Here is a 21343-nt window from a genome sequence, read left to right as displayed (position 1 = left end):
TGCTGTTCCTAATATTGCCATTTTTTGTAGCGCTGATGGTGTGATTTCTGAGATCTGGAACTGCTTATAGTACAGTGTGAAATTTCTTGATATTGTTCCCAAAGCCACAGTGACTACGGGGACCACTGAAATGTGTGTTTCTTCCAGAGGTGAGATGATTCGATTGCCAGGTCACTGTACTTTGTTAGTTTTTCCAGTTCTTTATTTTTAACTCTGACATCCCCTGGAATTGCAATGTCAGTGATTCAGACATTTCTTCATTCTATTACTACTATGTCTGGTGTGTTATGTTCAAGGTGTCTATCCGTTTGGATCTGGAAATCCCACAAGATCTTGACTTCCTCATTTTCTGACACTTTCTCTACCTGATATTCCCATGGGTTTTTGGAGCCTGGCACGTTGCATTTTTTGCATAATGACCAGTGCACTAACTTTGCCACTCTATCATGTCTAACTTTGTAAACTGTTTGTGCCATCTTTGGACATTTTTTTCTTGGCAGAGTCGACATTTGCTGTTAGCACTAATTCCTTGGATCTTAGCTTTCATCATGGTGATTTGGAGTGCTTGTTCTCATGCAGCAAAAACCAGTCGTTTGATTTCTTTCTTAAGGATCCCCGGTTTTAGCCATGCCCATGTTGAATTACGATCATGCTTTCCATCAATACTTCTTTGGTATTATCCACGTAGTGGTTTATTTTTCCAGCTGCTTATTTTTTTTTTTCAAATTGTTGTTTCTTATATTGAGCCTTTGTTTCTGTTGTTTTCAAAATATTCTCCATTTTCACTGCCTTAAGTAATTTTTCTCTGCTTGTACTGATATAATAATTTAGGCTTCTTTTTTTCTCCTCTACTGCCTACTGCATTTGCAGTAATCCACAGCCTCTGATTTTTGTGGTAAGTTGTTGTTGTTACTATCAAAGCATTATTTGGGCATATTTGATCAACCACTTGGGACATGATTTTCATTCTCTTCTCTTGCTGAAAGTACTACAAAGCATGTGAGTCCATATGAGGCAAGGAGAATAATTTAATATTTCCTCATCCCCATGTGTGAGAATGAGATGTGAGGACTTACATCTGTATTTTTTGCCTCCAGGCAGAACAGGAAAAGAAGGAAAGCATGCAAGGAAGCTCTAAGGAAAAAAGAGGCCCTGGGTGGGAAATTTGACCATTGTGGGGTTGAAGGGCTTATGGTAAAAATTCTTCTTTATTATGTTTTTTTATCCCTGGGAACTTGAAAGACTGGTAAGAGAGAACACAGGAAGAAGTCTGTCTCTTTGCCTGCAAGGATATTCCATCTCTCTTTCTGAGCAGACATAGGCTGCAGTCATACCAGCAAAAAAGGTTTCCAAGTTACTCCTTATGGATTTTGACCCTTTTTTGTGGGGTTAGCTGAAGTACGGCCACTATGGATTCTTTTATTCCCCCACTCTGTGCTACTTCTGCATTAAATCCTGACTGCCTGGAGGCTTCTTCTTTTTTTCCTGAGGGATTAATCACACAGCAATCACAGTGGTGTCCTGTGTGCATGGCTGAACCAATACTTTTTCTGGCATTTATTAGCAAGTGAAGTGTCGATGCTTTGGAAGATTTGTTTCATTGGCCTTTGTGCTTCACTTATTTGTGAATCCTTCCACCAGGTGGTGCTCCTTCCCCTGAGCTCTTTCATGTATTCCTCAGTCTTGGGGACCTCATCGTACAGCTACAATGGAAACAGAGCCTAACTACAGTTTTTCTGCTGCAAGAGGCACAGAAACAGTGGAGAAACTTGGACCCATCAAGAAAATGTTGTCAAAACTTTGATGTAATACAATTCATTCATTCATTCATTCATTCATTCATTCATTCATTCATTCATTCATTTATTTATTTATTTATTTATTTATTTATTTATTTATTTATTTATTTATTTATTTATTAAAAAGGAGGCCCCAGAGACATAAACAACCCAGAGGGAAATATTTCAGTGACGAAGTGTAGCCTGTCATGTCACGTGACCACAATGCGTGACTGCTCAGTGAGTAAAAGACATAAAAAAGGGGGACATTTTGCTGGTGTGACCGTGGCCATACATAGGTTTGTGCTGTACATCCTCACTTTTAAAAAAATCCATTCTTTCGCCACTGCTTTCTTTTTGTGGTACTTCAGTTTTTCAACTCTTCTAAGCTGTCAGAAATCGACTTTAGAAATGTGTGACTGATACATTTTTAAAAATCTTGTCTTGTGTCCTGTAGTCATTCAAAATAGCTCTCTGAAGACCTAGAGATTTGGACTTTGATTCCCCACTGTGCCTCCTTGACGGGGCTGGACTTGAGGAATCCAGCTATGCAGTTCTAAAATGATGATGATGATGATAATGAAGATGATTATTATTATATCTCATGCGTATAGTAAAGCAAGATGTTTTTTTACAGAACTTTCAGATGAAAATGCAAGGGCATAATCCTGTCAAATGTAAGCACTACAAGGTCCCACCTTCTGAGAGGGTTAGCCAGTTGCTTAACTTGTGGCAATGAAATAAAATAAAATAAATCAATGGTCCACTGAAGTATCCCCCAATAATTGTTTTTTTTTTTTTTTTTTTTTTTTTTTTTTTTTTGCAAATACTCAAATGATTCTCAATTAGAAAGACTGGTATCATCCTGTTTTCAATTAACAGACACAAGTCCGAGTTAATCATCTGGAAGCATTTCAGACTCCCACATGAGAGAAACCACTCAACAGCTAAACAGTCTCTTAGGTGACAGACCACTAGAAGTCCCAGACAAGAGTTTCTAGTAAAACAAATAATGTCAGGAAAACAACAAACACCATTTGTCTATATCTTTAAAGAGTATGTTTGTCTTATACCAGCAGAGGTCTCCATGATCCAGGATATTTAACAATAGACTATTTCCTATAATCAGATGAAACAATTTCTGATTTCTTCAACAAAGGACAACCACTTTAAAAATTCCCACGGGGCATAGATGAGATCAGACAAAGGTTTGCAAGGGCAGAATTAAGCAGAAAAAGCTTGATAAACAAGAAGTGTCAACTTGAATACCAACATGATGTTGCCACTTTCGAATCCATTTCTACTATCAGCATTTTATAGTGATAAATCCAGCAAGGCTGAAAATGCAAGGCTGTATCTGAAAAGCTCTGCTTTGGAGGATTAGTCATATTAGGAGCTGACATTAACGGCAGTTGAATATCGAATTCCATATGTTCGGCACAGATTCATTCATATCTTGCACAAGCAACAAGAGGGAAATCTGAGGGACTATTGATGACAATCTGAAAAAGCGCCAAGGAAACATATAGTCTACACATTTACTCAGGAGTAAGCCCCAAGTGAATTCCATAAGACTTGCCCTTAATGAATTCACAAAGCCTAAGCGATTAAATGGCAAACATCATGCTAGATACATGCGTTTCTTAGGCTTTTAAGTATCTGTTTGTTTGTTTATTTGCTTATTTATTTATTTCAAAAGCTTGTATACCACCACAGTTAGTGCGAGGCACTACTCTGGGTGAACTACATTACAAATGAAAAATATAGCATCACATCCCACGACTCCTCAATATTATGAAATGAAGGAATTTAACGAGAAATAAGAGGAAAAACGTACACGAGTAGTAGAGAAATATGCCATGGATATAAATTTCTGACTAAAGATATTTGATGAAGCACACATCTCTAAATTCAAGGATATCCTCCAGTAATTGATAAGTGTACAGTACTGACCTCAGTTCTCCGGAAAGGCACACCAACACTCCAACCAATGGCCTTGGTTGTAAAAGAGCTCTTTAAAAATAACTTGTCTTCTCAATATAAACAACATTCCACACAGATCCTGACAATGTACATGCTTTTCACTCATACATTTACGATTCTTCAAGTTTTAAATCAGAGGAGAAAAATCTAAAGTGACTATGAAAAACAATGAATAGGTAGGTAATCTTTGAGATGTCACACAGATATTCATTGTTTCCAAAAGAAAATGTGACAAAACATTGTGACGCTTACAGGGCTATTGTAGTACAAATAATTTTTTTTTGCATTTTTATTACACTGATTACTTTGAAACTGCAGAACAGTGCAGTCTGCATAAGGCTGTGGTCTCTAGAAAACAGCAATTTCACATAAACCGCAGACAAAGGTTTTCTAAGAGTACACATAACTGGCATGTCACCAGGCCAGTTGTGAACAGTCTTGGAAGATATTTGCCTGCCCAAGGGTAGACCATGATGAAACAAAAACCTTGGTGTAAAAACACCAATTTGAAACACTGGGGGAAAAAAGAATTAAAATATATATTTAAAATGTTGATGAAGAACAATGTTAAAATATGTTTGGGGGAGAGAAGAAAGTAATAGGAACAGTCTAGATAACTGTACATTTAAGGCAGGTTTCTAGATAGCCCTGGGCTGGAATGCAACTGTAGGTCTCAGTCCTGTAACAATCCTGTTTCCCTAAAGATAGAATAATTGTGGTCAGGGAATCCTCTGGGCACAAAACTACCACCTTTATTTCCTGAGGTAGGTCCCCCAGGCCTCAGAAGTGCATAGTAAGCCCTATAGCCAAGCCTGAACATTAAACGTTACCTATTATTTGTATTCACGAAGGCTTTCAGGGACGGGATCTAATGGTTGTTGTGGGTTTTTCGGGGTCTTTGGCCATGTTCTGAAGATTGTTCTTCCTAACGTTATCAAGATCAACCTTCAGAACACGACCAAAGAGCCCAAAAAACCTACAACAACCATTACCTATTATTTGATTCCAAAGCAATAAGACATCGGCTTTGTATTTCCTTAGAATGCACACCAGCCTTACCAAGTAGGGACAGTAGGACCTTTTAACTTAGAGTGGCAACTATCACCTTTCTTTTATCCACACTGGATTTAGATATAGTCCTGATGCAGCAAAAGACTAGTCCTCTGTTGAAGAATTATATTTGTTTTATTAAGAAAATAAAATCGATTCATTAGCATACAGTTGTAGCTTTAAAGCATAAGCATTGAGCAAATCCATCCGTTACAAGGTTTAAATAAACTGAGAATTTCTAGTTAAAATAAAAACAACTAGGTAATCATCTTTGCTCTACATCCCTACATGTTGACATCTAGAAGCTTTTCTAAAGAAAAACAAGCGTCTGTGTCTCACATTCCACAGCATTCACCAAACCATGTTTTTCACATACACAAACCCTCTCATTTTACATATCTTTGGAACCTCCTTCTTCCTTACATTCTCAAGCTGTCAACCAATTAAGTCCAAGTGGGTGTAACTCAGATCATTCTGATCTCATGCTCCAGGCGCCTTATCTCTGTCTTTTGTTTCATTTTCTTTTCCTGGACTGTCTGACCTTGTGACTTTGACAAACAACTCTGCACAACAAGCTCCTGAAAAATATCTCTTTGAATTCATCTTACACAGAACCTAACAGTCTCCATTTCTGCATGACTACAACTCCCAGTTTCCTTCCATTTCCTTATATGTCCCATCTCAAAGTTACTGTTGGATGCACACCTGCTGAGGCTGGTAGAACAAACTCCAAGCCTAACCTCCCTTGTATTTGTTTATTCACAAACAAATTTTAGTCAATTCAGTTCAATGTGGTTTTATTGCTTTATCACAAAGGCCATGACAAATTGCATAATATACATAACTTCATTATAATAAAAACAATACAGTACAACATTCATGACATCAGTTCTATAATTAAAATTCACAGCGTCTGTATAATAAGATGGCAGGGTCAAAGCTGAACAACAAATATTTTAATAAAGAGGTACAACTCTTGAGATGCCTAATAAACCTACATCTGATGGTTGTTGTAGGTTTTTCGGGCTCTTTGGCCATGTTCTTGAGATTTTTCTTCTAATGTTTCACCAGTCTCTGTTGCCGGCATCTTCAGAAGACAGGAGCTAGAGCTGCTGTCCTCTGAAGGTGCCGGCGACAGAGACTGGTGAAACATTAGAAGAAAAATCTCAAGAACACAGCCAAACAGCTCGAAAAACCTACAACAACCATTGGATGCCGGCTGTGAAAGCCTTCGAGAATACATTAAACCTACATCTGTTTGAAGATAGAGATCCAGCAATCTTTCCTTTAACAACAGTTTTGCTACACAGAAGCTTAAGTGCCTCACATACTCCTCTCAAAATCAAAGTTTAGCAATAAGATTCAATATGAAAGTCCTCCATGAACTTTCATCTCAATGTGTGTTAATGTTAGAAAGCTGGCAGAGTGGGGGCACAAAGCAGAATATTCTGTTAATTATTGATGATGCTTAATAAGCTAAGGCTAGTATTAATCCCAATTCCAATTTAATTAAGAGCTGTAGGAGTTGAAGGCAGGGCTGCCAACAGGAGATAGACACATTTATTGTGGCTGTTTTCTAATGCAGGGGTCCCCAACCTTTTTCATCTCATGGACCGGCTGGGGAAGGCAGGGCACTCTTTGCGCTCGTGCGCATGCCTGAATGAGCACTCTCTCTCTCGTGTGAATGAATGTCCACGTGGAAACAGTGGCGCAGCACTTGTGCAGGTGTGTGTGTGTGCTCATGCACAAATGGCAGTGTGGCACTCATGTGGGCTTGTGCGCATGCGCAAATGGTGGTGCAGCACTCTCACAGGTGCACTGGTGTGTGCACACATCTGCAAATCAGCTGTGCAGGGGTGAGTGCGTGCACGGGGGGGAGGTCTGTCTCCGCGGCCCAGTTCGGCTCAGGCTATGGACCGGAACTGGGCCACAGACCAGGCATTGGGGACCTCTGTTCTAATTGTTGTAGATATGGGCACAAGCCTGAAAAATTGTGGTATGTGATGCTTTGTGGTTAGCCATGAACCACCACAAACTAACTATAAAATCAAACTGGTCTGTAGTTTGGTTTTCAGTTTGTGTCCAGTGGGGGTGGGGCCTACCTGCTCCTATTGTGCCACCAGTGTGCCACCACCGCACCGCTGCTGCTAAGGAGCCCACTGAATGGAAATGAATAAAAAGTGTGAGTTACAAAAGATAGGGAAGACAGGCATGCAGCCAGTTCTTCCACCCACTTTTTTGCTCAGCAAAAACATCTGCAAAAAGACCTTGGGTTTTATAAGAAAAAAGTTGCCTTTTGCATTGTGTTTTCTGCAAAATAAAAGGTTCCCCGTACAAAATATAGATTATTTGTGCAAGATACTTTCGGAAATGTTGGCAAAAAGTGCCCAAATGTGCAAATCATGCAAGAAATTTTTCCCACTGGGGAAGGATCTTTTGATTTTTTTTCATTTGCAAGGATAAAATAAGGATTTACATTCTTAACACAAAGAGAGAGACACACACATGGGGAGGAGCGAGAGAAAAAGAGAGAGTAAGCAGAATATGTTATGGCCACTACTCAGAGATAAAGGGCTATGCAGTACACAACCAGTAGATGCTATATGTTACACCAGGAGTTGAGGGATTTTTATTTTCCAGATATTTAGGTCATCAGTTTCCATCAATCTCACCCTATTCTGTCATTGGCAAGGGACTATGGGATTTTTTTGTTCCAAATAGCTGGAAGGCCATATTTCCTTGTTACATTATATTGCTATATGAAGTCCTTCCTGTTCAGAGGCTGTACAACTGCTTACCATAAAGATGAAGGAAGGTGAAAGAAGCATGCCAATCCCACTGCCACCTCTCATTTTTTTAAATTTACTTCAGGATGGCCACGTGAAAAGGATCAGATGATTCCTATATCTTTAATAGTTCTGTGAAAGGTGCAGCTGCTGAATACCTGCTTGAATTTCCTCTTCCATACAACTATTTAAGCCAATGGAGCCCTGTCCTTGTTTTCATGAACTCTCCTAAATACCTTCCACACATGGAACACAACATTCCGAAGATAGTAGCCATTACGCTGTGTATTGCTGATGCTGTAGGCCTCATCAGAAAGCCATGACAGAAAAGATAATGGAGTGGGTGGAGCTAGCATTGACATTGCTCAATTTCACAATGCCTAACTAGGACTTGTTTACTCCTCAGTTCACATAAATATTTGTACATTAATTTGGCATCTATACAATTTAGTAAGACTCCAGTATCTTTATGTAAATCTACACTTGATCTTAGCCAAAAGGCCGAGAAGTGATTCAGTATCTTTAGATAAATCAGGTACACAGTTCTTTAGCATTATTTGAAAAATGTGTATGCCATGTGAACACTTGCGTAGTGGCTTTTGTTCAAACCAAGAAGGAAATGTTATTTTTAATGGAGAATAACTCCCTTGTCCCTATCCCTCTTCTTCAAAGGTTCTGCACCTTTCTTGATTATTAATGCCCCTGTGAAGCACAGTATTTTCCCACACTTTTCCAGAAAAAGTAACAGATCCAAGATTTTTCCTGATACAGAACAAAAATTTGGGCCAAATCATCTCTAAGATGACCTGAAGAAGCTTCAGGGATTGAAGTTTCAGACTGAATAGGGTTGCAATCTGATGTTATCAGTCATTACTTCATCACTTTGCAAAAACATGACATAATACAACTGAGGCGGGAAAGATCACCTAAACTGTCACTCCTAAATTAACCAGTTCAACTGAACTGTAAACAGGGCTTTTTAGAAAGAGCATAAAAAGAAAAAAGAAAGCCAAAGTCAGCACAACAGAAAGAAATAAGAAATATATAAATCTCTTTTAACAACTTTGTGCTGCATAATATAGTTAACAAAAAAAGAGATTGTCAGGTTTATCTGCAGCAAACAGGCAAATTTGAATTTCATCTTCCTTTTCTTTTCCTCACTATTCACAGAGAGAGATAACTTAGTTTAACAGAGTAACACTGTTAGAGGCAGATTTTAATCTCCTGGGATGCATTACGATAGAACATTTCACTGAGAAACGCTGCAAGTAAGTGACAGGTTTGATTTTCCATATCAAATACTTCGGAGTGTTCATTTCTTTGGATACGAACTTCTGACCTGGTAAGAACAACAAGAAAAAGCAATGCCAGCATTCCAGAATCCCTTCTGCCAAGCCAGTTATATTTCCCATGTATTTAAAAATAAGAGTGAATATGCTACTATTCACTTTTGCTACTCATACAAGATATTGTACTGTATAAGATATTATATAAGATATTGTGACAAGATGCTTTCACAGTGGTAGATTTAGAAAAGCTATTTTGATGAAACTCAACAGTAACAATTTTCTTGGTCTATGTGTTAAAAACAACCATTTCAAATTTAAAAGGCAGAACAAAATAAAGTTATTCATGAGACAGGACACTCAAAATTATGGATCATCATGCTGTAAAATAGATTAGTGGGGCGTTGCCTTTAGGTAAAATTTGCTTTAAAAAGAATATATGGGAAATGCCATTGGAAACTTTATCTTTGTATTTAGCCAGTGTGACTACAGGGTCAAGGTATATCTGTTCTGACCTATGTGAAATGGTCTACTGCACCAATGTCACATGTGAGAGAAGAAAGAACAGGTGAGGTTTGTATAGAAGTAGCTGTGGGCTAAACCGCAGAAGCCTGTGCTGCAGGGTCAGAAGATCCGGCAGTTGTAAGATCGAATCCACGCAACGGAATGAGCACCCGTCGCTTGTCCCAGCTCCCGCCAACCTAGCGGTTCGAAAGCATGCAAATGCGAGTAGATAAATAGGGACCACCTCGGTGGGAAGGTAAACAGCGTTCCGTGTCTAAATCACACTGGCCATGTGACCACGGAAAGATTGTCTTCGGACAAACGCTGGCTCTATGGCTTGAAGAGCGGGATGAGCGCCGCCCCCTAGATTCGGACACGACTGGATAAAAATTGTCAAGGGGAACCTTTACCTTTACCTTTAACAGGATCAAAATTGGGAAGAAGGAAAAGGTGAGGAAGTAGACAGAGAGATAAAGTATAAGGGTGCAGCACAGAAGGTTATAAAGGGATTACAGTATATGGAGAAAACAGGTAGGTGGGGGGAGAAGCAAAATATGCTAAGTACCTTGGCTGAAAGCAGTGTTAAAATGTTATCTATTTGTCTATCTCTGTCTGTCTATCCAGAAGAGGAGCAATCTAGAATCAATATGATGTTCAGGGTTCTACGGCAAGCAGCATGAAAAACCAAACTTGCACCCAAGAAGTTGGTTTTCCCCAGATTAATTCACTTTAGCTAACCACACAGGAATCAGATGAGATGGGAGAATATATCAGCCTCATTTGCAATTTATTAACTATTTCATCCTTTCCACTTGGTACCTGGGTCTGCTTACTTCTCCCTTCCTCCCTCCGACTTGCTGTTCTAGCACTAGGATATCTAGATGACCAAACAAAAATGGGATGGAGGTGGTGAACAATCGCCCAAAAGACAGGAGGAAATTTTCACTACAGCCTTGTTTCTAGCATGTTAAGGTATTGTTCTTGTAGTCCAGGTTTTAGAAAGCATTGTTGGACATGGGCTACTTTAAAACTTCTGCTCTCTCTCTCTCTCTGCTGAGTCCTTGGTCTTTTGTCTTTTTCCTTTTGGCTGTCTACCTTCCCTAGAGCTAGATTAGCAAGATTTAAAGAAAAAGGGGAGGAAAGGAAAATGAAAACAGACTGTGGGGAAGAGAGGCCTCAAACAGCATCCTGCTTCTCTGCCCTGTTTCTCTCACTGCACTGTACAGTGGTACCTCGACTTAAGAACTTTATCCGTATTGAGATTGCATTCTTAAGTCGAAACGTTCTTAAGTCGAAACGTTCTTAAGTCGAAGCACCATTTTCCATAGGAATGCATTGAAAACCATTTAATCCGTATCTACTGTTTTTCGTTCTTAAATTGAGGTGCTGTTCTTAAATCGAAGCATTAGTTCCCATAGGAACTAATGCAAAGCTGGCTAATCCGTATCTACCAGTAGGGGGTGAATTTTTTTTAAAAAATTTAACATTCTTTTGACCTAAGGTGAAGTTAGGTTAAAAAAAAGGGCAGGAAAGTTTTTTTCTTTCTTTTTTTTGGTTCTTAAGTTGAGGCTCCGTTCTCAATTCAAAGCAACTTTTTGCGAATGGAGCCGTTCTTAACTCGAATTGTTCTTATGTAGGGACGTTCTCAAGTTGAGGTACCACTAGTTGGCTGGAATGGCTTTAAATACAATGACTACAAACCCTTCCACATTGGCTCAAGCTATCACACCACTTGAACTGAGGCAAATACATTTGATTTTTTTAAAAAAGCCATAGTACTGGAGGGAAAAACCCAACAGATTAGGGAGAAAAAACTCCAGGCTGATTCACATTGATGTTTCATATAGTCAACAGAAAATGCTGTGAATCAGATCGTCCCAGTTTCCTGCACTATTTGTCAACATAGTTGCACCCAAAGTCTAGGATGGTACTACCGAAAGAATTAAGAAGAGAAAAAATGATGGATAAGAATTCAAAATATGAGCAGCTTTAACCAAAAGATAAAATCTAGTAGTAAAACGGCTCACTAGAGTAGGATCACTGAATCAAACTTGCAATGGAGCTGGCTTATCAAATCCCCACTGATTCAATGGGCTTACTCTAGTTGCAAATTACTACTATATGTCATTAAGTCTGCAACCCTGTGCACACTTAGCCGGGAGCAAGCCTTGGTCAACTCCCACATGAAAACTGCTCTGGAAGCAATCCAAGGGGAAATTCCAGTTTTTTGTTCAGTATTCTGCACACATCAAACAGAGTGGAATTTACTTGAATTTAAACATGCATGGGATTACACAGAAAAAGGGACAGTTAAGGCAAAAAAGGAACAATTAATCAATATAAGGGCTTGTCCACAGTATGGTGCTTGCCCTGGCTGTTTGGTTTTTTTTTAGTTGTTCTGGAATTTTGTTGTTGCAGGTTTTAATAAAACATCCTGGTGCCGGCAATAACACATAGAGAGGATGTTTGTTGCTGATACACACTGAAATGCACTGAATTCTCCTGGCACTGCCTGTTCACACCCAAAACTGTTTCCTGAGGTCTTATTTCCAGCACAAGATGCCCACCCCCTTTGCCTATCCTTCTCTGCACCCCATCTTCTTCAGTCTACCTTCCTTCCACTTCTTACTTTACCCATCCATTTTTCTCTGACCTTCATGTTTTCACTGCTATGTTTTCTAAGGTTTTTTCCCCCCATGGTCAGTTTTCACTTTTCCACTATGATGTAAATAGCATTGGAAAAAAGCAGAAGATAGGAACAGGCGAGACCTTCTCTATTTTCCTTCTCAACCTTCAGGTTTGTGAGATGTTTGGGAGGACATTTTATTTGGTGTGGTCTTTTTTTCTAGGCTTGTGGATTTTTAGGTTTGCAAGGGTGTGTTTGCTCTGACCTTTGTTCTCTCTCACCACATGGTCTGAGGGAGTGGGGTTTTAGCTTTAAATAAGTGCTACCAGAAGCTTTAAGCCCTTTTCCTGCAGAGAAAGCAGAAGAAAGGGAAGTACAAGGTGAGCTGTGTCTGGGAGGACATTTTATTTGGTGTGGTAATTTCTTCTAGGCCTGTGGAATTTTAAGCTTCCAAGAATGTATTTGCTCTGACCTAATGGCATGTGAATTTCTCTGATTTTATTTTTTAGACTCTAACTTGGTAAATAGGGGGAAAAAAAAGGAATGCATACACCTGGGGGAGCAGGGAAGTTTTAGGGGGAGGATCAGACTTCCTCTCTTTTTAGCTCACCGACCAATCAGTCAACATGGAGAGCGTAAGATCTGTTGCAGTCACTTGTAACTCCTGTAGCATGTTTGTTTTATTGCCAAATGAGGTGCCTGGGTACAAATGCTCTAAGTGTAAATTGGTGGTCATCTTGGAAGACAGGGTCAGGCAGCTGGAGGCCTGTGTTTCTAATCTTTGCACTATTAGGGAGCAGTCCAGGTAGGTGGGTGTGGGACGTGGTGGTGCTGTGGGCTAAATTGCAGAAGCCTGTGCTACAGGGTCAGAAGACCAAGCAGTCGTAAGATCAAATCCACATGACGGAGTGAGCGCCCGTCGCTTGTCCCAGCTCCCGCCAACCTAGCAGTTCGAAAGCATGCAAATGCAAGTAGATAAATAGGGACCACCTCGGTGGGAAGGTAACAGCGTTCTGTGTCTAAGTCGCACTGGCCATGTGACCACGGAAGATTGTCTTCAGACAAACGCTGGCTCTATGGCTTGGAAACGGGGATGAGCACCGCCCCCTAGAGTCGAACACGACTGGACAAAAATTGTCAAGGGGAACCTTTACCTTTACCTTTTTACCATGTAGGTGGGGCTCATCAGCCTTGGAATGCAGCCCGTCTAGGAGAAGGAAGACTCCAATTTCAAACCTCCACTGCCTTATGGCTATATCCACTGATGGAAAAGGCTTCAGGAGACAACTTCCAGGCAAAATCCAGAGCTGGAGTCCCGGAGGCAGTTTGTCTCGTTCTGGCAATTCCTGCGACGTTGCTGGAACCAGTTGTATTGGCTCTTGCCTTTCCATTGGACTATTTCAGCAACATGGAAAGGGGGGATTTACTGCTTTGGTAACAACATATCCTCCATATTATTTTATCCAGGTTTTGTGGTCTGGAGAGGACACCCCAGCTTCGCATATGGCATCAAAATAACATGGGAAGTTGCAGTTACTGGTTAAAGTCTTTGCTTGATTGGCCTAGAGCATGACTCCAGGGGCTACTTCCGACAGAAGGAAAGATCATTGCACCTCACTAGCTAGCTACCACCCGCCTTAAGCTGTGCAGCCCCGAGCCAGTAAGGTGCTGCATCGCCATGGTCTGTTAACCTCACTAGGTGCATGGGGTTTAGGGTGAAATCCGACAAGCAGATCGAAAACCCTGCACCATGCAATGATCATAAGAAAACATTTGCCCTAATACTGGGCACCTGGAATATTCTGACAATGACCCCTGGCTTTTCTGATGACCTTCAGGAAACAGATGACATGCGCAAGACAACTGTCATTGACATGGGACTGAGTAGGCTGCAGATGGACATTGTTGCCCTTCAAGAGATGAGATTGCCAGACATGGGATCTGTCAAAGAAAAAAAATCACATTCTTCTGCCAGGGAAAACCACTGAATATACCAGGCAATATGGTGCTGGCTTTGTGCGAAGTGAAAGAATCCTGTCTCTGTAGCTCCATTCAGCAGCAAGACCAGTTACCCTCATTAGTGCATATGCACCAACATTTCATCTACAACAGAAGTCAAAGACAAATTCTATGATGATCTGGCAGCTACTATAAAAAAAATCACTGAGAGAGAGAGCCACTGTTTATTCTCAGAGACTTTAACACTAGAATTGGTGCTGATCACAATTATTGGCCCACTTATCTAGGCTGTTTTGGCATTGGGAGGATGAATGAAAATGGCCAATGCTTGCTGGTCTTTGTGTCAGCAAGACATTCTTTAATACGAAGCTTTGACACTGAGTCTTTTGGAGAGAGCCAACATCAAAACATTGGCATCAGGTTGATTTGATCCTCACTAGATGCTCTAGCCTTCCTAGTATTACGATCACATGCAGTTATCAGGGTGCTGATTGTGAAACTGTTCACTCCCTGGTGTGTATTAGAGTAAAACTGCGAACAAAGAGATTGTATCACACAAAAAAGGAAGGAAGACCACATATTGACACCAGCAAGACTCACAATCAAAGAAAGGTGGAGGAATTTGCCCAAGCACTTGAGGAAATCTTTCCAGGCCTGGCTGTTGCAAATGCACCTGAACAATGAGAACATTTCAAGAACACTGTTTATAACACCACCTTGTCCACATTTGGCAAGAAGACCAAAAAGATGGTAGACTGGTTCAAAGCCCATTTGGAGGAATTGATGCCAGCCATCAAAGAAAAGAGGAGAGCTTTAACAGCATACAAAGCCTTTTCTAGTGAGTACAACGTGCAGGCTGTTCGAGTTGCTCATAGCAAAGTCCAACAGGCTGCCAGGAGATATTCTAATGATTACTGAATTCAGCTCTGCTCTCAGATACAGATAGCAGCAGACACAGATAACATCATGAGAATGTATAATGGTATCAAGCAGGCTTTAGGTCCAATACAGAAGAAATCTGCCCCATTGAAGTCTTCTACAGTCATCATCATCCAGGACGAAGCACAGCAGATGGACCTTTGGGTGCAGCACTACTCTGAACTATATTTCAGAGAGAACGTAGTAACTGAAGAGGCAGTAAATAACATTGAGTACCTCTGTGTCTTGGAAGAGTTGGACAGTGAACCAACTTTAGCAGAAATAAAAGTTGCCCTGGATTCCCTCGTCTCCGGCAAGGCACCTGGGAAGGATAACATCCCTGTTGAAGTGCTGAAGTGCTATAAAAAGATAATCCCCACTGAGCTGTATGAATTCCTTTGTCTTTGCTTAAGGGAAGGTGGAGTACCACAGGACATGAAGGATGTAAACATCGTCACATTGTATAAGAACAAAGGAGACAGGGACAACTGCAATAACTACTATGGCACCTCTCTTCTCAGCCTTCTAGTACAACCGTGTTGTGTTGAAGAGACTCTAGGTGCTTGCAGACAGAGTCTATCCAGAATCACAGCGAGGATTTTAATCTAATAGATCCACCAGTGACATGGTATTTTCCCTCAGACAGTTGCAGGAGAAATGTAGGGAACGACAGCCACTCTTTGTGGCCTTCCCAGATCTTACAAGGGCTTTTGATTTGATTAGCAGGGACAGCCTTCTTTAAAATATTTCCCAAGATTGGATGTCCACCTCGACTCCTTAACATCATCAGGTCCTTTCATGAGGAAATGAAGGGCAGTGTAGTTTTTGATGACTCAACATCAGATCCCTTTGACATCCAAAGCAGAGTGAAACAGGGCTGTGTCCTTGCACCGACTCTGTTTGGGATCTTTTTTGCTGTCATGCCGAAGCACGCTTTTGGAACTGCAACAGAAGGTATCTATCTCCAGACTAGATCAGATGAAAAGCTCTTTAATCTTTCCAGATTGAGAGTGAAGACCGAAGTCCAGCTGAAATGCATGCAAGACTTCCTCTTCACCGATGATGCAGCTATTGTTGCCAATTCTACTGAGGACCTCCACCAACTCATGAATCATTTTAGCAAGGCTTGCCAAGACTTTGAATTAACAATCAGCCTGAAGAAAATACAAGTCATGGGCCAGGGCGTGGACTCACCTCCCTCTATTACCATCTCCATACAAGAATTGGAGGTTGTCCATGAATTTGTGTACCTTGGCTCAACCATCTCTGACACTCTCTCTCTAGATGTCGAGCTGGATAAACACATTGGCAAAGTAGCTACCATGTTCTCTAGACTCACAAAGAGAGTATGTCTTAATAAGAAGCTGGTGGCATATACCAAGATCCAGGTCTATAGAGCTTTGTTTCCTGAGCACACTCCTGTGCTGCAGTGAGTCCTGGACCCTTTGTGCATGGCAGGAGAGGAAGCTGAACATGTTCCATATGACACATTTTTGGTATCACCTGGCAGAACATTTTTGGTATCACCTGGCAGAACAAAGTTCCAAATAGAGTAGTCCTAGAATGAGTTGGAATTTTTAGCATGTATCAGTACTGAAATAGCAATGTCTATGTTGGCTTGGCCATGTCGTGAGAATGGCTGATGGTTGGATTCCAAAAGATCTCCTGCATGGAGAATAAGTGCAGGGAAAGCGCCCCAGAGGGAGACCACAGCTGTGATACAAGGGTATCTGCAAGCGGGATCTGAAGGCCTTAGGAATGGACTTCAACAGATGGGAAACCTTGACATCTGAACATTCAGCCTGGAGGTGGACGGTGCAGCATGGCCTCTCCCAATTTGAAGAGAGACTTGTTCAGCAGGCCGAGGCAAAGAGGCAGCCCTGAAAGCAGCAAAATCAGGGAGCTAGACAGGGGACATATTGTATTTGTCTTCAGTATGGAAGGGATTATGACTCTCAAATTGGCCTTCTCAGCCACACTAGACACTGTTCCAAGTCCTCTATTCAAAGCAAGTTACCATAGTTTCTCGAGACTGAAGAATTTACTCTCTGCCTAATCAGAATCCAGGAGCAGCTGATATTTTCTCTGTCCTCCCCCTGCTTACTTCACTCTCTCCTTTCTTTAACCCTTATTTTTAACCATCCAGCATTTTCAAATTTTAATGTTTTTGCTTTTTGCTTTCACTTTTGCGCTATGGACACTGCTAGAACAGGCCCCCTGAATCAATGGAACTTACAGAGGAAGTGATTCACCAAACCTCCACTGATTCAGTGGGCGTACTCTAGTTGCAGCTCACGATTGGCTTTCAGCCATAGCTGTGAAAAGCAATATCATGTAAAAAATAATTTAGAAAACAGAATGCAGGAAAAGCTGAAAACCTAAAGAAACCTAATTAGGAGCAGCAGTAAAGTGTGGCGGGATGGAGACTAAACTGCAGAAAAAATATCAATAAGCAAATGTCAACAGAAACACCCATCCATAGAGTGTACAGATCACTCCCTAGTTTGTAGATCAGTACATGTGAAGACTTTACTGGATACTGCATGAGTAGACCATGCACTAGAGCAAAGTGAAGCCATACAGAACAAAAATAATCCACCTCCATTCACCCTCCATTCTTTCCCACCTCATTGCCTGAACAGCCAATGTGGGCATTTAGGTGTTAACTGCCACTAGAAAAGAAAGTCCTGTTTGGTGTACGTAACTAAAGATTTTTATTCTATTATAAATCATAAACCATGAAAACAGGATGAAGTTTTTCATACAGCCTTATATCTAACATAAACCTAATCCTAATTTCTTGCCTTAATCCTAACCTATCTGTCTCTCCATCTCACTCAATAAAATTGCTTGTCACTGTCTCTTATCTCTTGTCTTAACACTCAACATCTAAAATCCTACCTGTAACTCATCAATTGCCTGCTCTGAATATTCTCTTATCTCTAACTCTCTAATACCCTCCCTCCTGGGCTGGGGAAGACAGCCAATGAAAATTGGGTGCTATGGAGGCATGCCCCCCTCAACTGCCGTAACAGTTCTTCTCTGTCAGTCATCCAACACTCAAACCCTTCACTGCATCATGGGAATAACTAATTTATTACAAATCCTCCAAAAACAACAATAAAGAGGAGGGGGCTGAAAGCATCAAAAATAGTAACATGCAAGTTGAATGGACAAATGAGAGAGTTGTTGTTGACCAGAAACAAACAAACCAAAATACATATGACGGAGAGGGATGTAAAAGTCATAGCAATAGGGGGGCTTTTTGTTCTTGATTTGACAGATGCATATCTGTAGAGGCTTTAGAGCAGTGGTGTCCAACCTTGGCTCACCAGATGTTCTTACACTACAGCTCCCAGAAGCCTTCACCACCACCTCTGCTGGCCAGGATTTCTGGGAGTTGAAGTCCAAGAATATCTGGAGGGCCAAGGTTGGACACCACTGCTTTAGAGAGTGGGAAAATGCTGATCTATAGAGGCTGATCTAGAAAGTGTGGAAAAGTATAACCAGAATAGCTAACTACAATTCTAAGAATGTGAATAAAGAAAGAAAGAAGAAAATAGGAAAAATCAAATTTAGTAACTGCGGCTAGGGAACAAAACATCAAAACAACAACAACAGGTTATAGGTACCATAAAGGAACAGTGTTAAGTCAAGATATGGGACTATAATTAGAGTGGGATTAAAAGAATTAACCAGCTTGGTTGTTGTCAAGGAAGCAGAAAGGGCCAACAGTAGCAGAGATTTTATTGTATTTTTGAAGAGGTGGAATCATTTAGCCATGATGATGGTGACAGAGCCTCTCCTTCCAAAGCCCGTTAAAGAAAGGCAGAAACAAACATTATAGATAGTCTCTCTTTAGAAAAGCAATATCCTCTTCTTATAAGTGAGTGTCACAGAGGAGCTTCTTTAAGCTCTCAGAGTTCACAAACTAGCTTGCTTTGCAATCAGCTTTCAGGAGTTACATGTGAGATTATTTTGAAGTCTGATTTGTTGACCACAAAAGCCCTATTCAGCTGTTTAGAGTTTTTTTTGAATGCATGAACAGGTTGAGGGATATAGCCCTACCCCCTAGCCTGTTCTAATTTTTACTGGGAAAAAGGGGCACGTGGCACGCGACAAGATAAACCTTTCTACTATATGTGGAGTTTCCCCATTCAGTCTGGGATCCTGAAAAATTAAGAGCTCAATTGCTAGAAAGACTTCATATATTGTAGATTTTTCACTTCTTCAGCCTGTCCTTCAAATGGAAACAGTAGCAGGTGGGAATGGGGTTAAAGCGATCTCCTTCTCACATATGGAGAATGCTAAGAGCCTGCTTAAATTATGTTTCCCCAACACAAATTGTTTTCGGCTCTAATGATGGATTTTCTGTTTTGTTTTGTTTTGCCCTCTGTCTTTGTAATGTGTCTAAAATGTTGCTGAAGTGAAGGCTTGATGATATTAATCTCTCTCCCACCTTGCAAGTTAAAGACAGGTTGCTGTAGGCTTGACCTTTAGAAAGGGGCTGCTGGCATGAAGCATCTATGAGCCTTTAAGGCCAACAGCCCTTCTCTACCTCAATTGGTGCCCTCCCACGGTTAAGAGTTTTCAAAATATGTTCTTGTCTTTCTATACCATGTAGATGGCTCAGTACCTTGAAACTGTCAGTTATATGAGGAGAATATACTAGGAGAGCTGAATCCTCACATACTGTATGTATAGCAGTCAGAATGCTATATTCAGGCATTAAGAACAGTAGCAGTCAGTTAGTCACTTTATTTTAGCCACAACAGAAGATGGCATTTGGATGGGTGGAAGTCAACCAATTCCCATGAAAAATTGGGAGCAAAACTACCTTTTCTGCAAACTCTGAAACCCACTTGCTCTCTTACCAAGAGACAGACTTACACACCTTGGCACAGCCACATGCTACACACACTTTGAAGTAGGCAACCCACTGTAATATGAATAACACAATCCTCCCACAAGCCAGAGAGGATGTAGACTTTACTCTGCAGGTTGCCTCCTCTTTAATGATGGCTATACACTGTGCAGATAGATCATTATGCCTTTCCCAAGAGAAGACAAGGACCACCTTTAGACAATGCGTTCACCTCCACGTGCATTTGTGTGGCATCAAATGGTTAAACAGAAACGATTAATAAAACCATTTTGACTCAGGTGCAATTTGAAAGCAGATTTACAGATGGGGTCCATCTTTGATTTAACACTACAGTTTTTTGATCAAGCTTAACTTTCCTGTCTTGAGAGCAAGACAACATTAGTACAAAAAGTCACCCAGTTAAAAAAAAACAAACAAACCAAGGAATCTGCTAATGAAGGGAACCAACTTATGCCCCTAAAATCTAAGCATACTCTAAGCCGCCAAGATTAATGAGAGGACATGCAATTCTCTTCCAGATGAAGGGGAAAGATAGGCAAATGGCTTCATAACTGCTTTTTTACATCTTACTAGACCAGTCTCCTGCTTCCAAAATGCATTTTCATTTCCCTCTCTTCACAGCCTCAATCAATACGCTTGTCTCCGAGGGTTTTATTTTATATAAAATTACACTTGCTGAGCAATCCTATTTGCAATACAAATTTGCAGAGAAAAATCAACATTGACATTGCAACAAAGCATTTACCACATTTGGCCTCAGCTGTGATGAAATACAGGTGAATAAATAATATAGGTACCATAAAATGTTAGCTGGCCTCTGGCTACATTCTTCCCTCTCACATTTTCAGCCACACACTCATACAGGCCAGCATCTTCCTGCTGAAAGTTTGGGATTTCAAGAATGCTGCTTGATTTGTGCCTCCGAGCTTTTTTTGGGATTTGTTTTCCATCTGTTCTTCTCCAGCTGATGGTTGGAACAGGGCTGTTTATCAACAACAAAAGGAAAAAAAGAGAAGATGGATGCTAAAGACTGTGCTCTCTTAATTAGGCTGCTATAGAGAGAAAGACAGAAAGAGAGGGGGGGGGAGGATCCAATATTCCAGATGTCATATCTTCAAGGTTCTGCTCGAAATCCAATTCATTAGAGCTTTTAATTATAATGATATAGAACAGTGGTTCCCAGCCTTGGGTTCCCAGAAGTTCTTGGACCAAAATTCCCAGAGAACTCCACCTCTAGCTAAGCTGGCCAGGATTTCTTGGACTTGCAGTTCAAGAGCATCTGGGGACTAGAGATGGGCATGGCCTTTCATCCCAAGTCATCTGTGCACTGGCTGTCGCATGCGGCTCTGTCCATCCCCATCGCACAATCTTCCACTTCCCTTCTCTGCCTTCTTCAACAGCTGGCCACTATCAAAGTCTCACGGATTGTGACTTAGGACATACTAAATCTTAGCTGTGTTCTAAATCAGTGGTTCTCAGTCTTGGGTCCCTTTGTCCTAAGTCGTCTGAGTACAGCACAGCTGCTGCATGTTCCTTTCCCCCAACCCCCTTGTCAGCTGTGTGTTCTT

The 21343-nt window shown here is 40.9% G+C and overlaps 1 protein-coding gene across 6 annotated transcripts in view; it reads right to left on the bottom strand.

The window, feature by feature from the left end:
* LOC110077687 (contactin-4) overlaps positions 1 to 21343 on the bottom strand; it is a 546252-nt gene that overhangs the window by 143902 nt on the left and 381007 nt on the right. For all 6 annotated transcript variants that reach the window (XM_078385216.1, XM_072989453.2, XM_078385218.1 and 3 more), the window contains one exon: positions 20573 to 20757. In XM_078385216.1, the coding sequence (XP_078241342.1) occupies positions 20573 to 20757 (185 nt within the window). The remainder of the gene's footprint in view (positions 1 to 20572; positions 20758 to 21343) is intronic.

This window comes from Pogona vitticeps, chromosome 2, assembly GCF_051106095.1.
Source record: "Pogona vitticeps strain Pit_001003342236 chromosome 2, PviZW2.1, whole genome shotgun sequence".
Classification (NCBI taxonomy): domain Eukaryota; kingdom Metazoa; phylum Chordata; class Lepidosauria; order Squamata; family Agamidae; genus Pogona; species Pogona vitticeps.
Note: the sequence above shows the minus strand (reverse complement) of the source record. Positions and strands in the feature narration are given on the sequence as shown.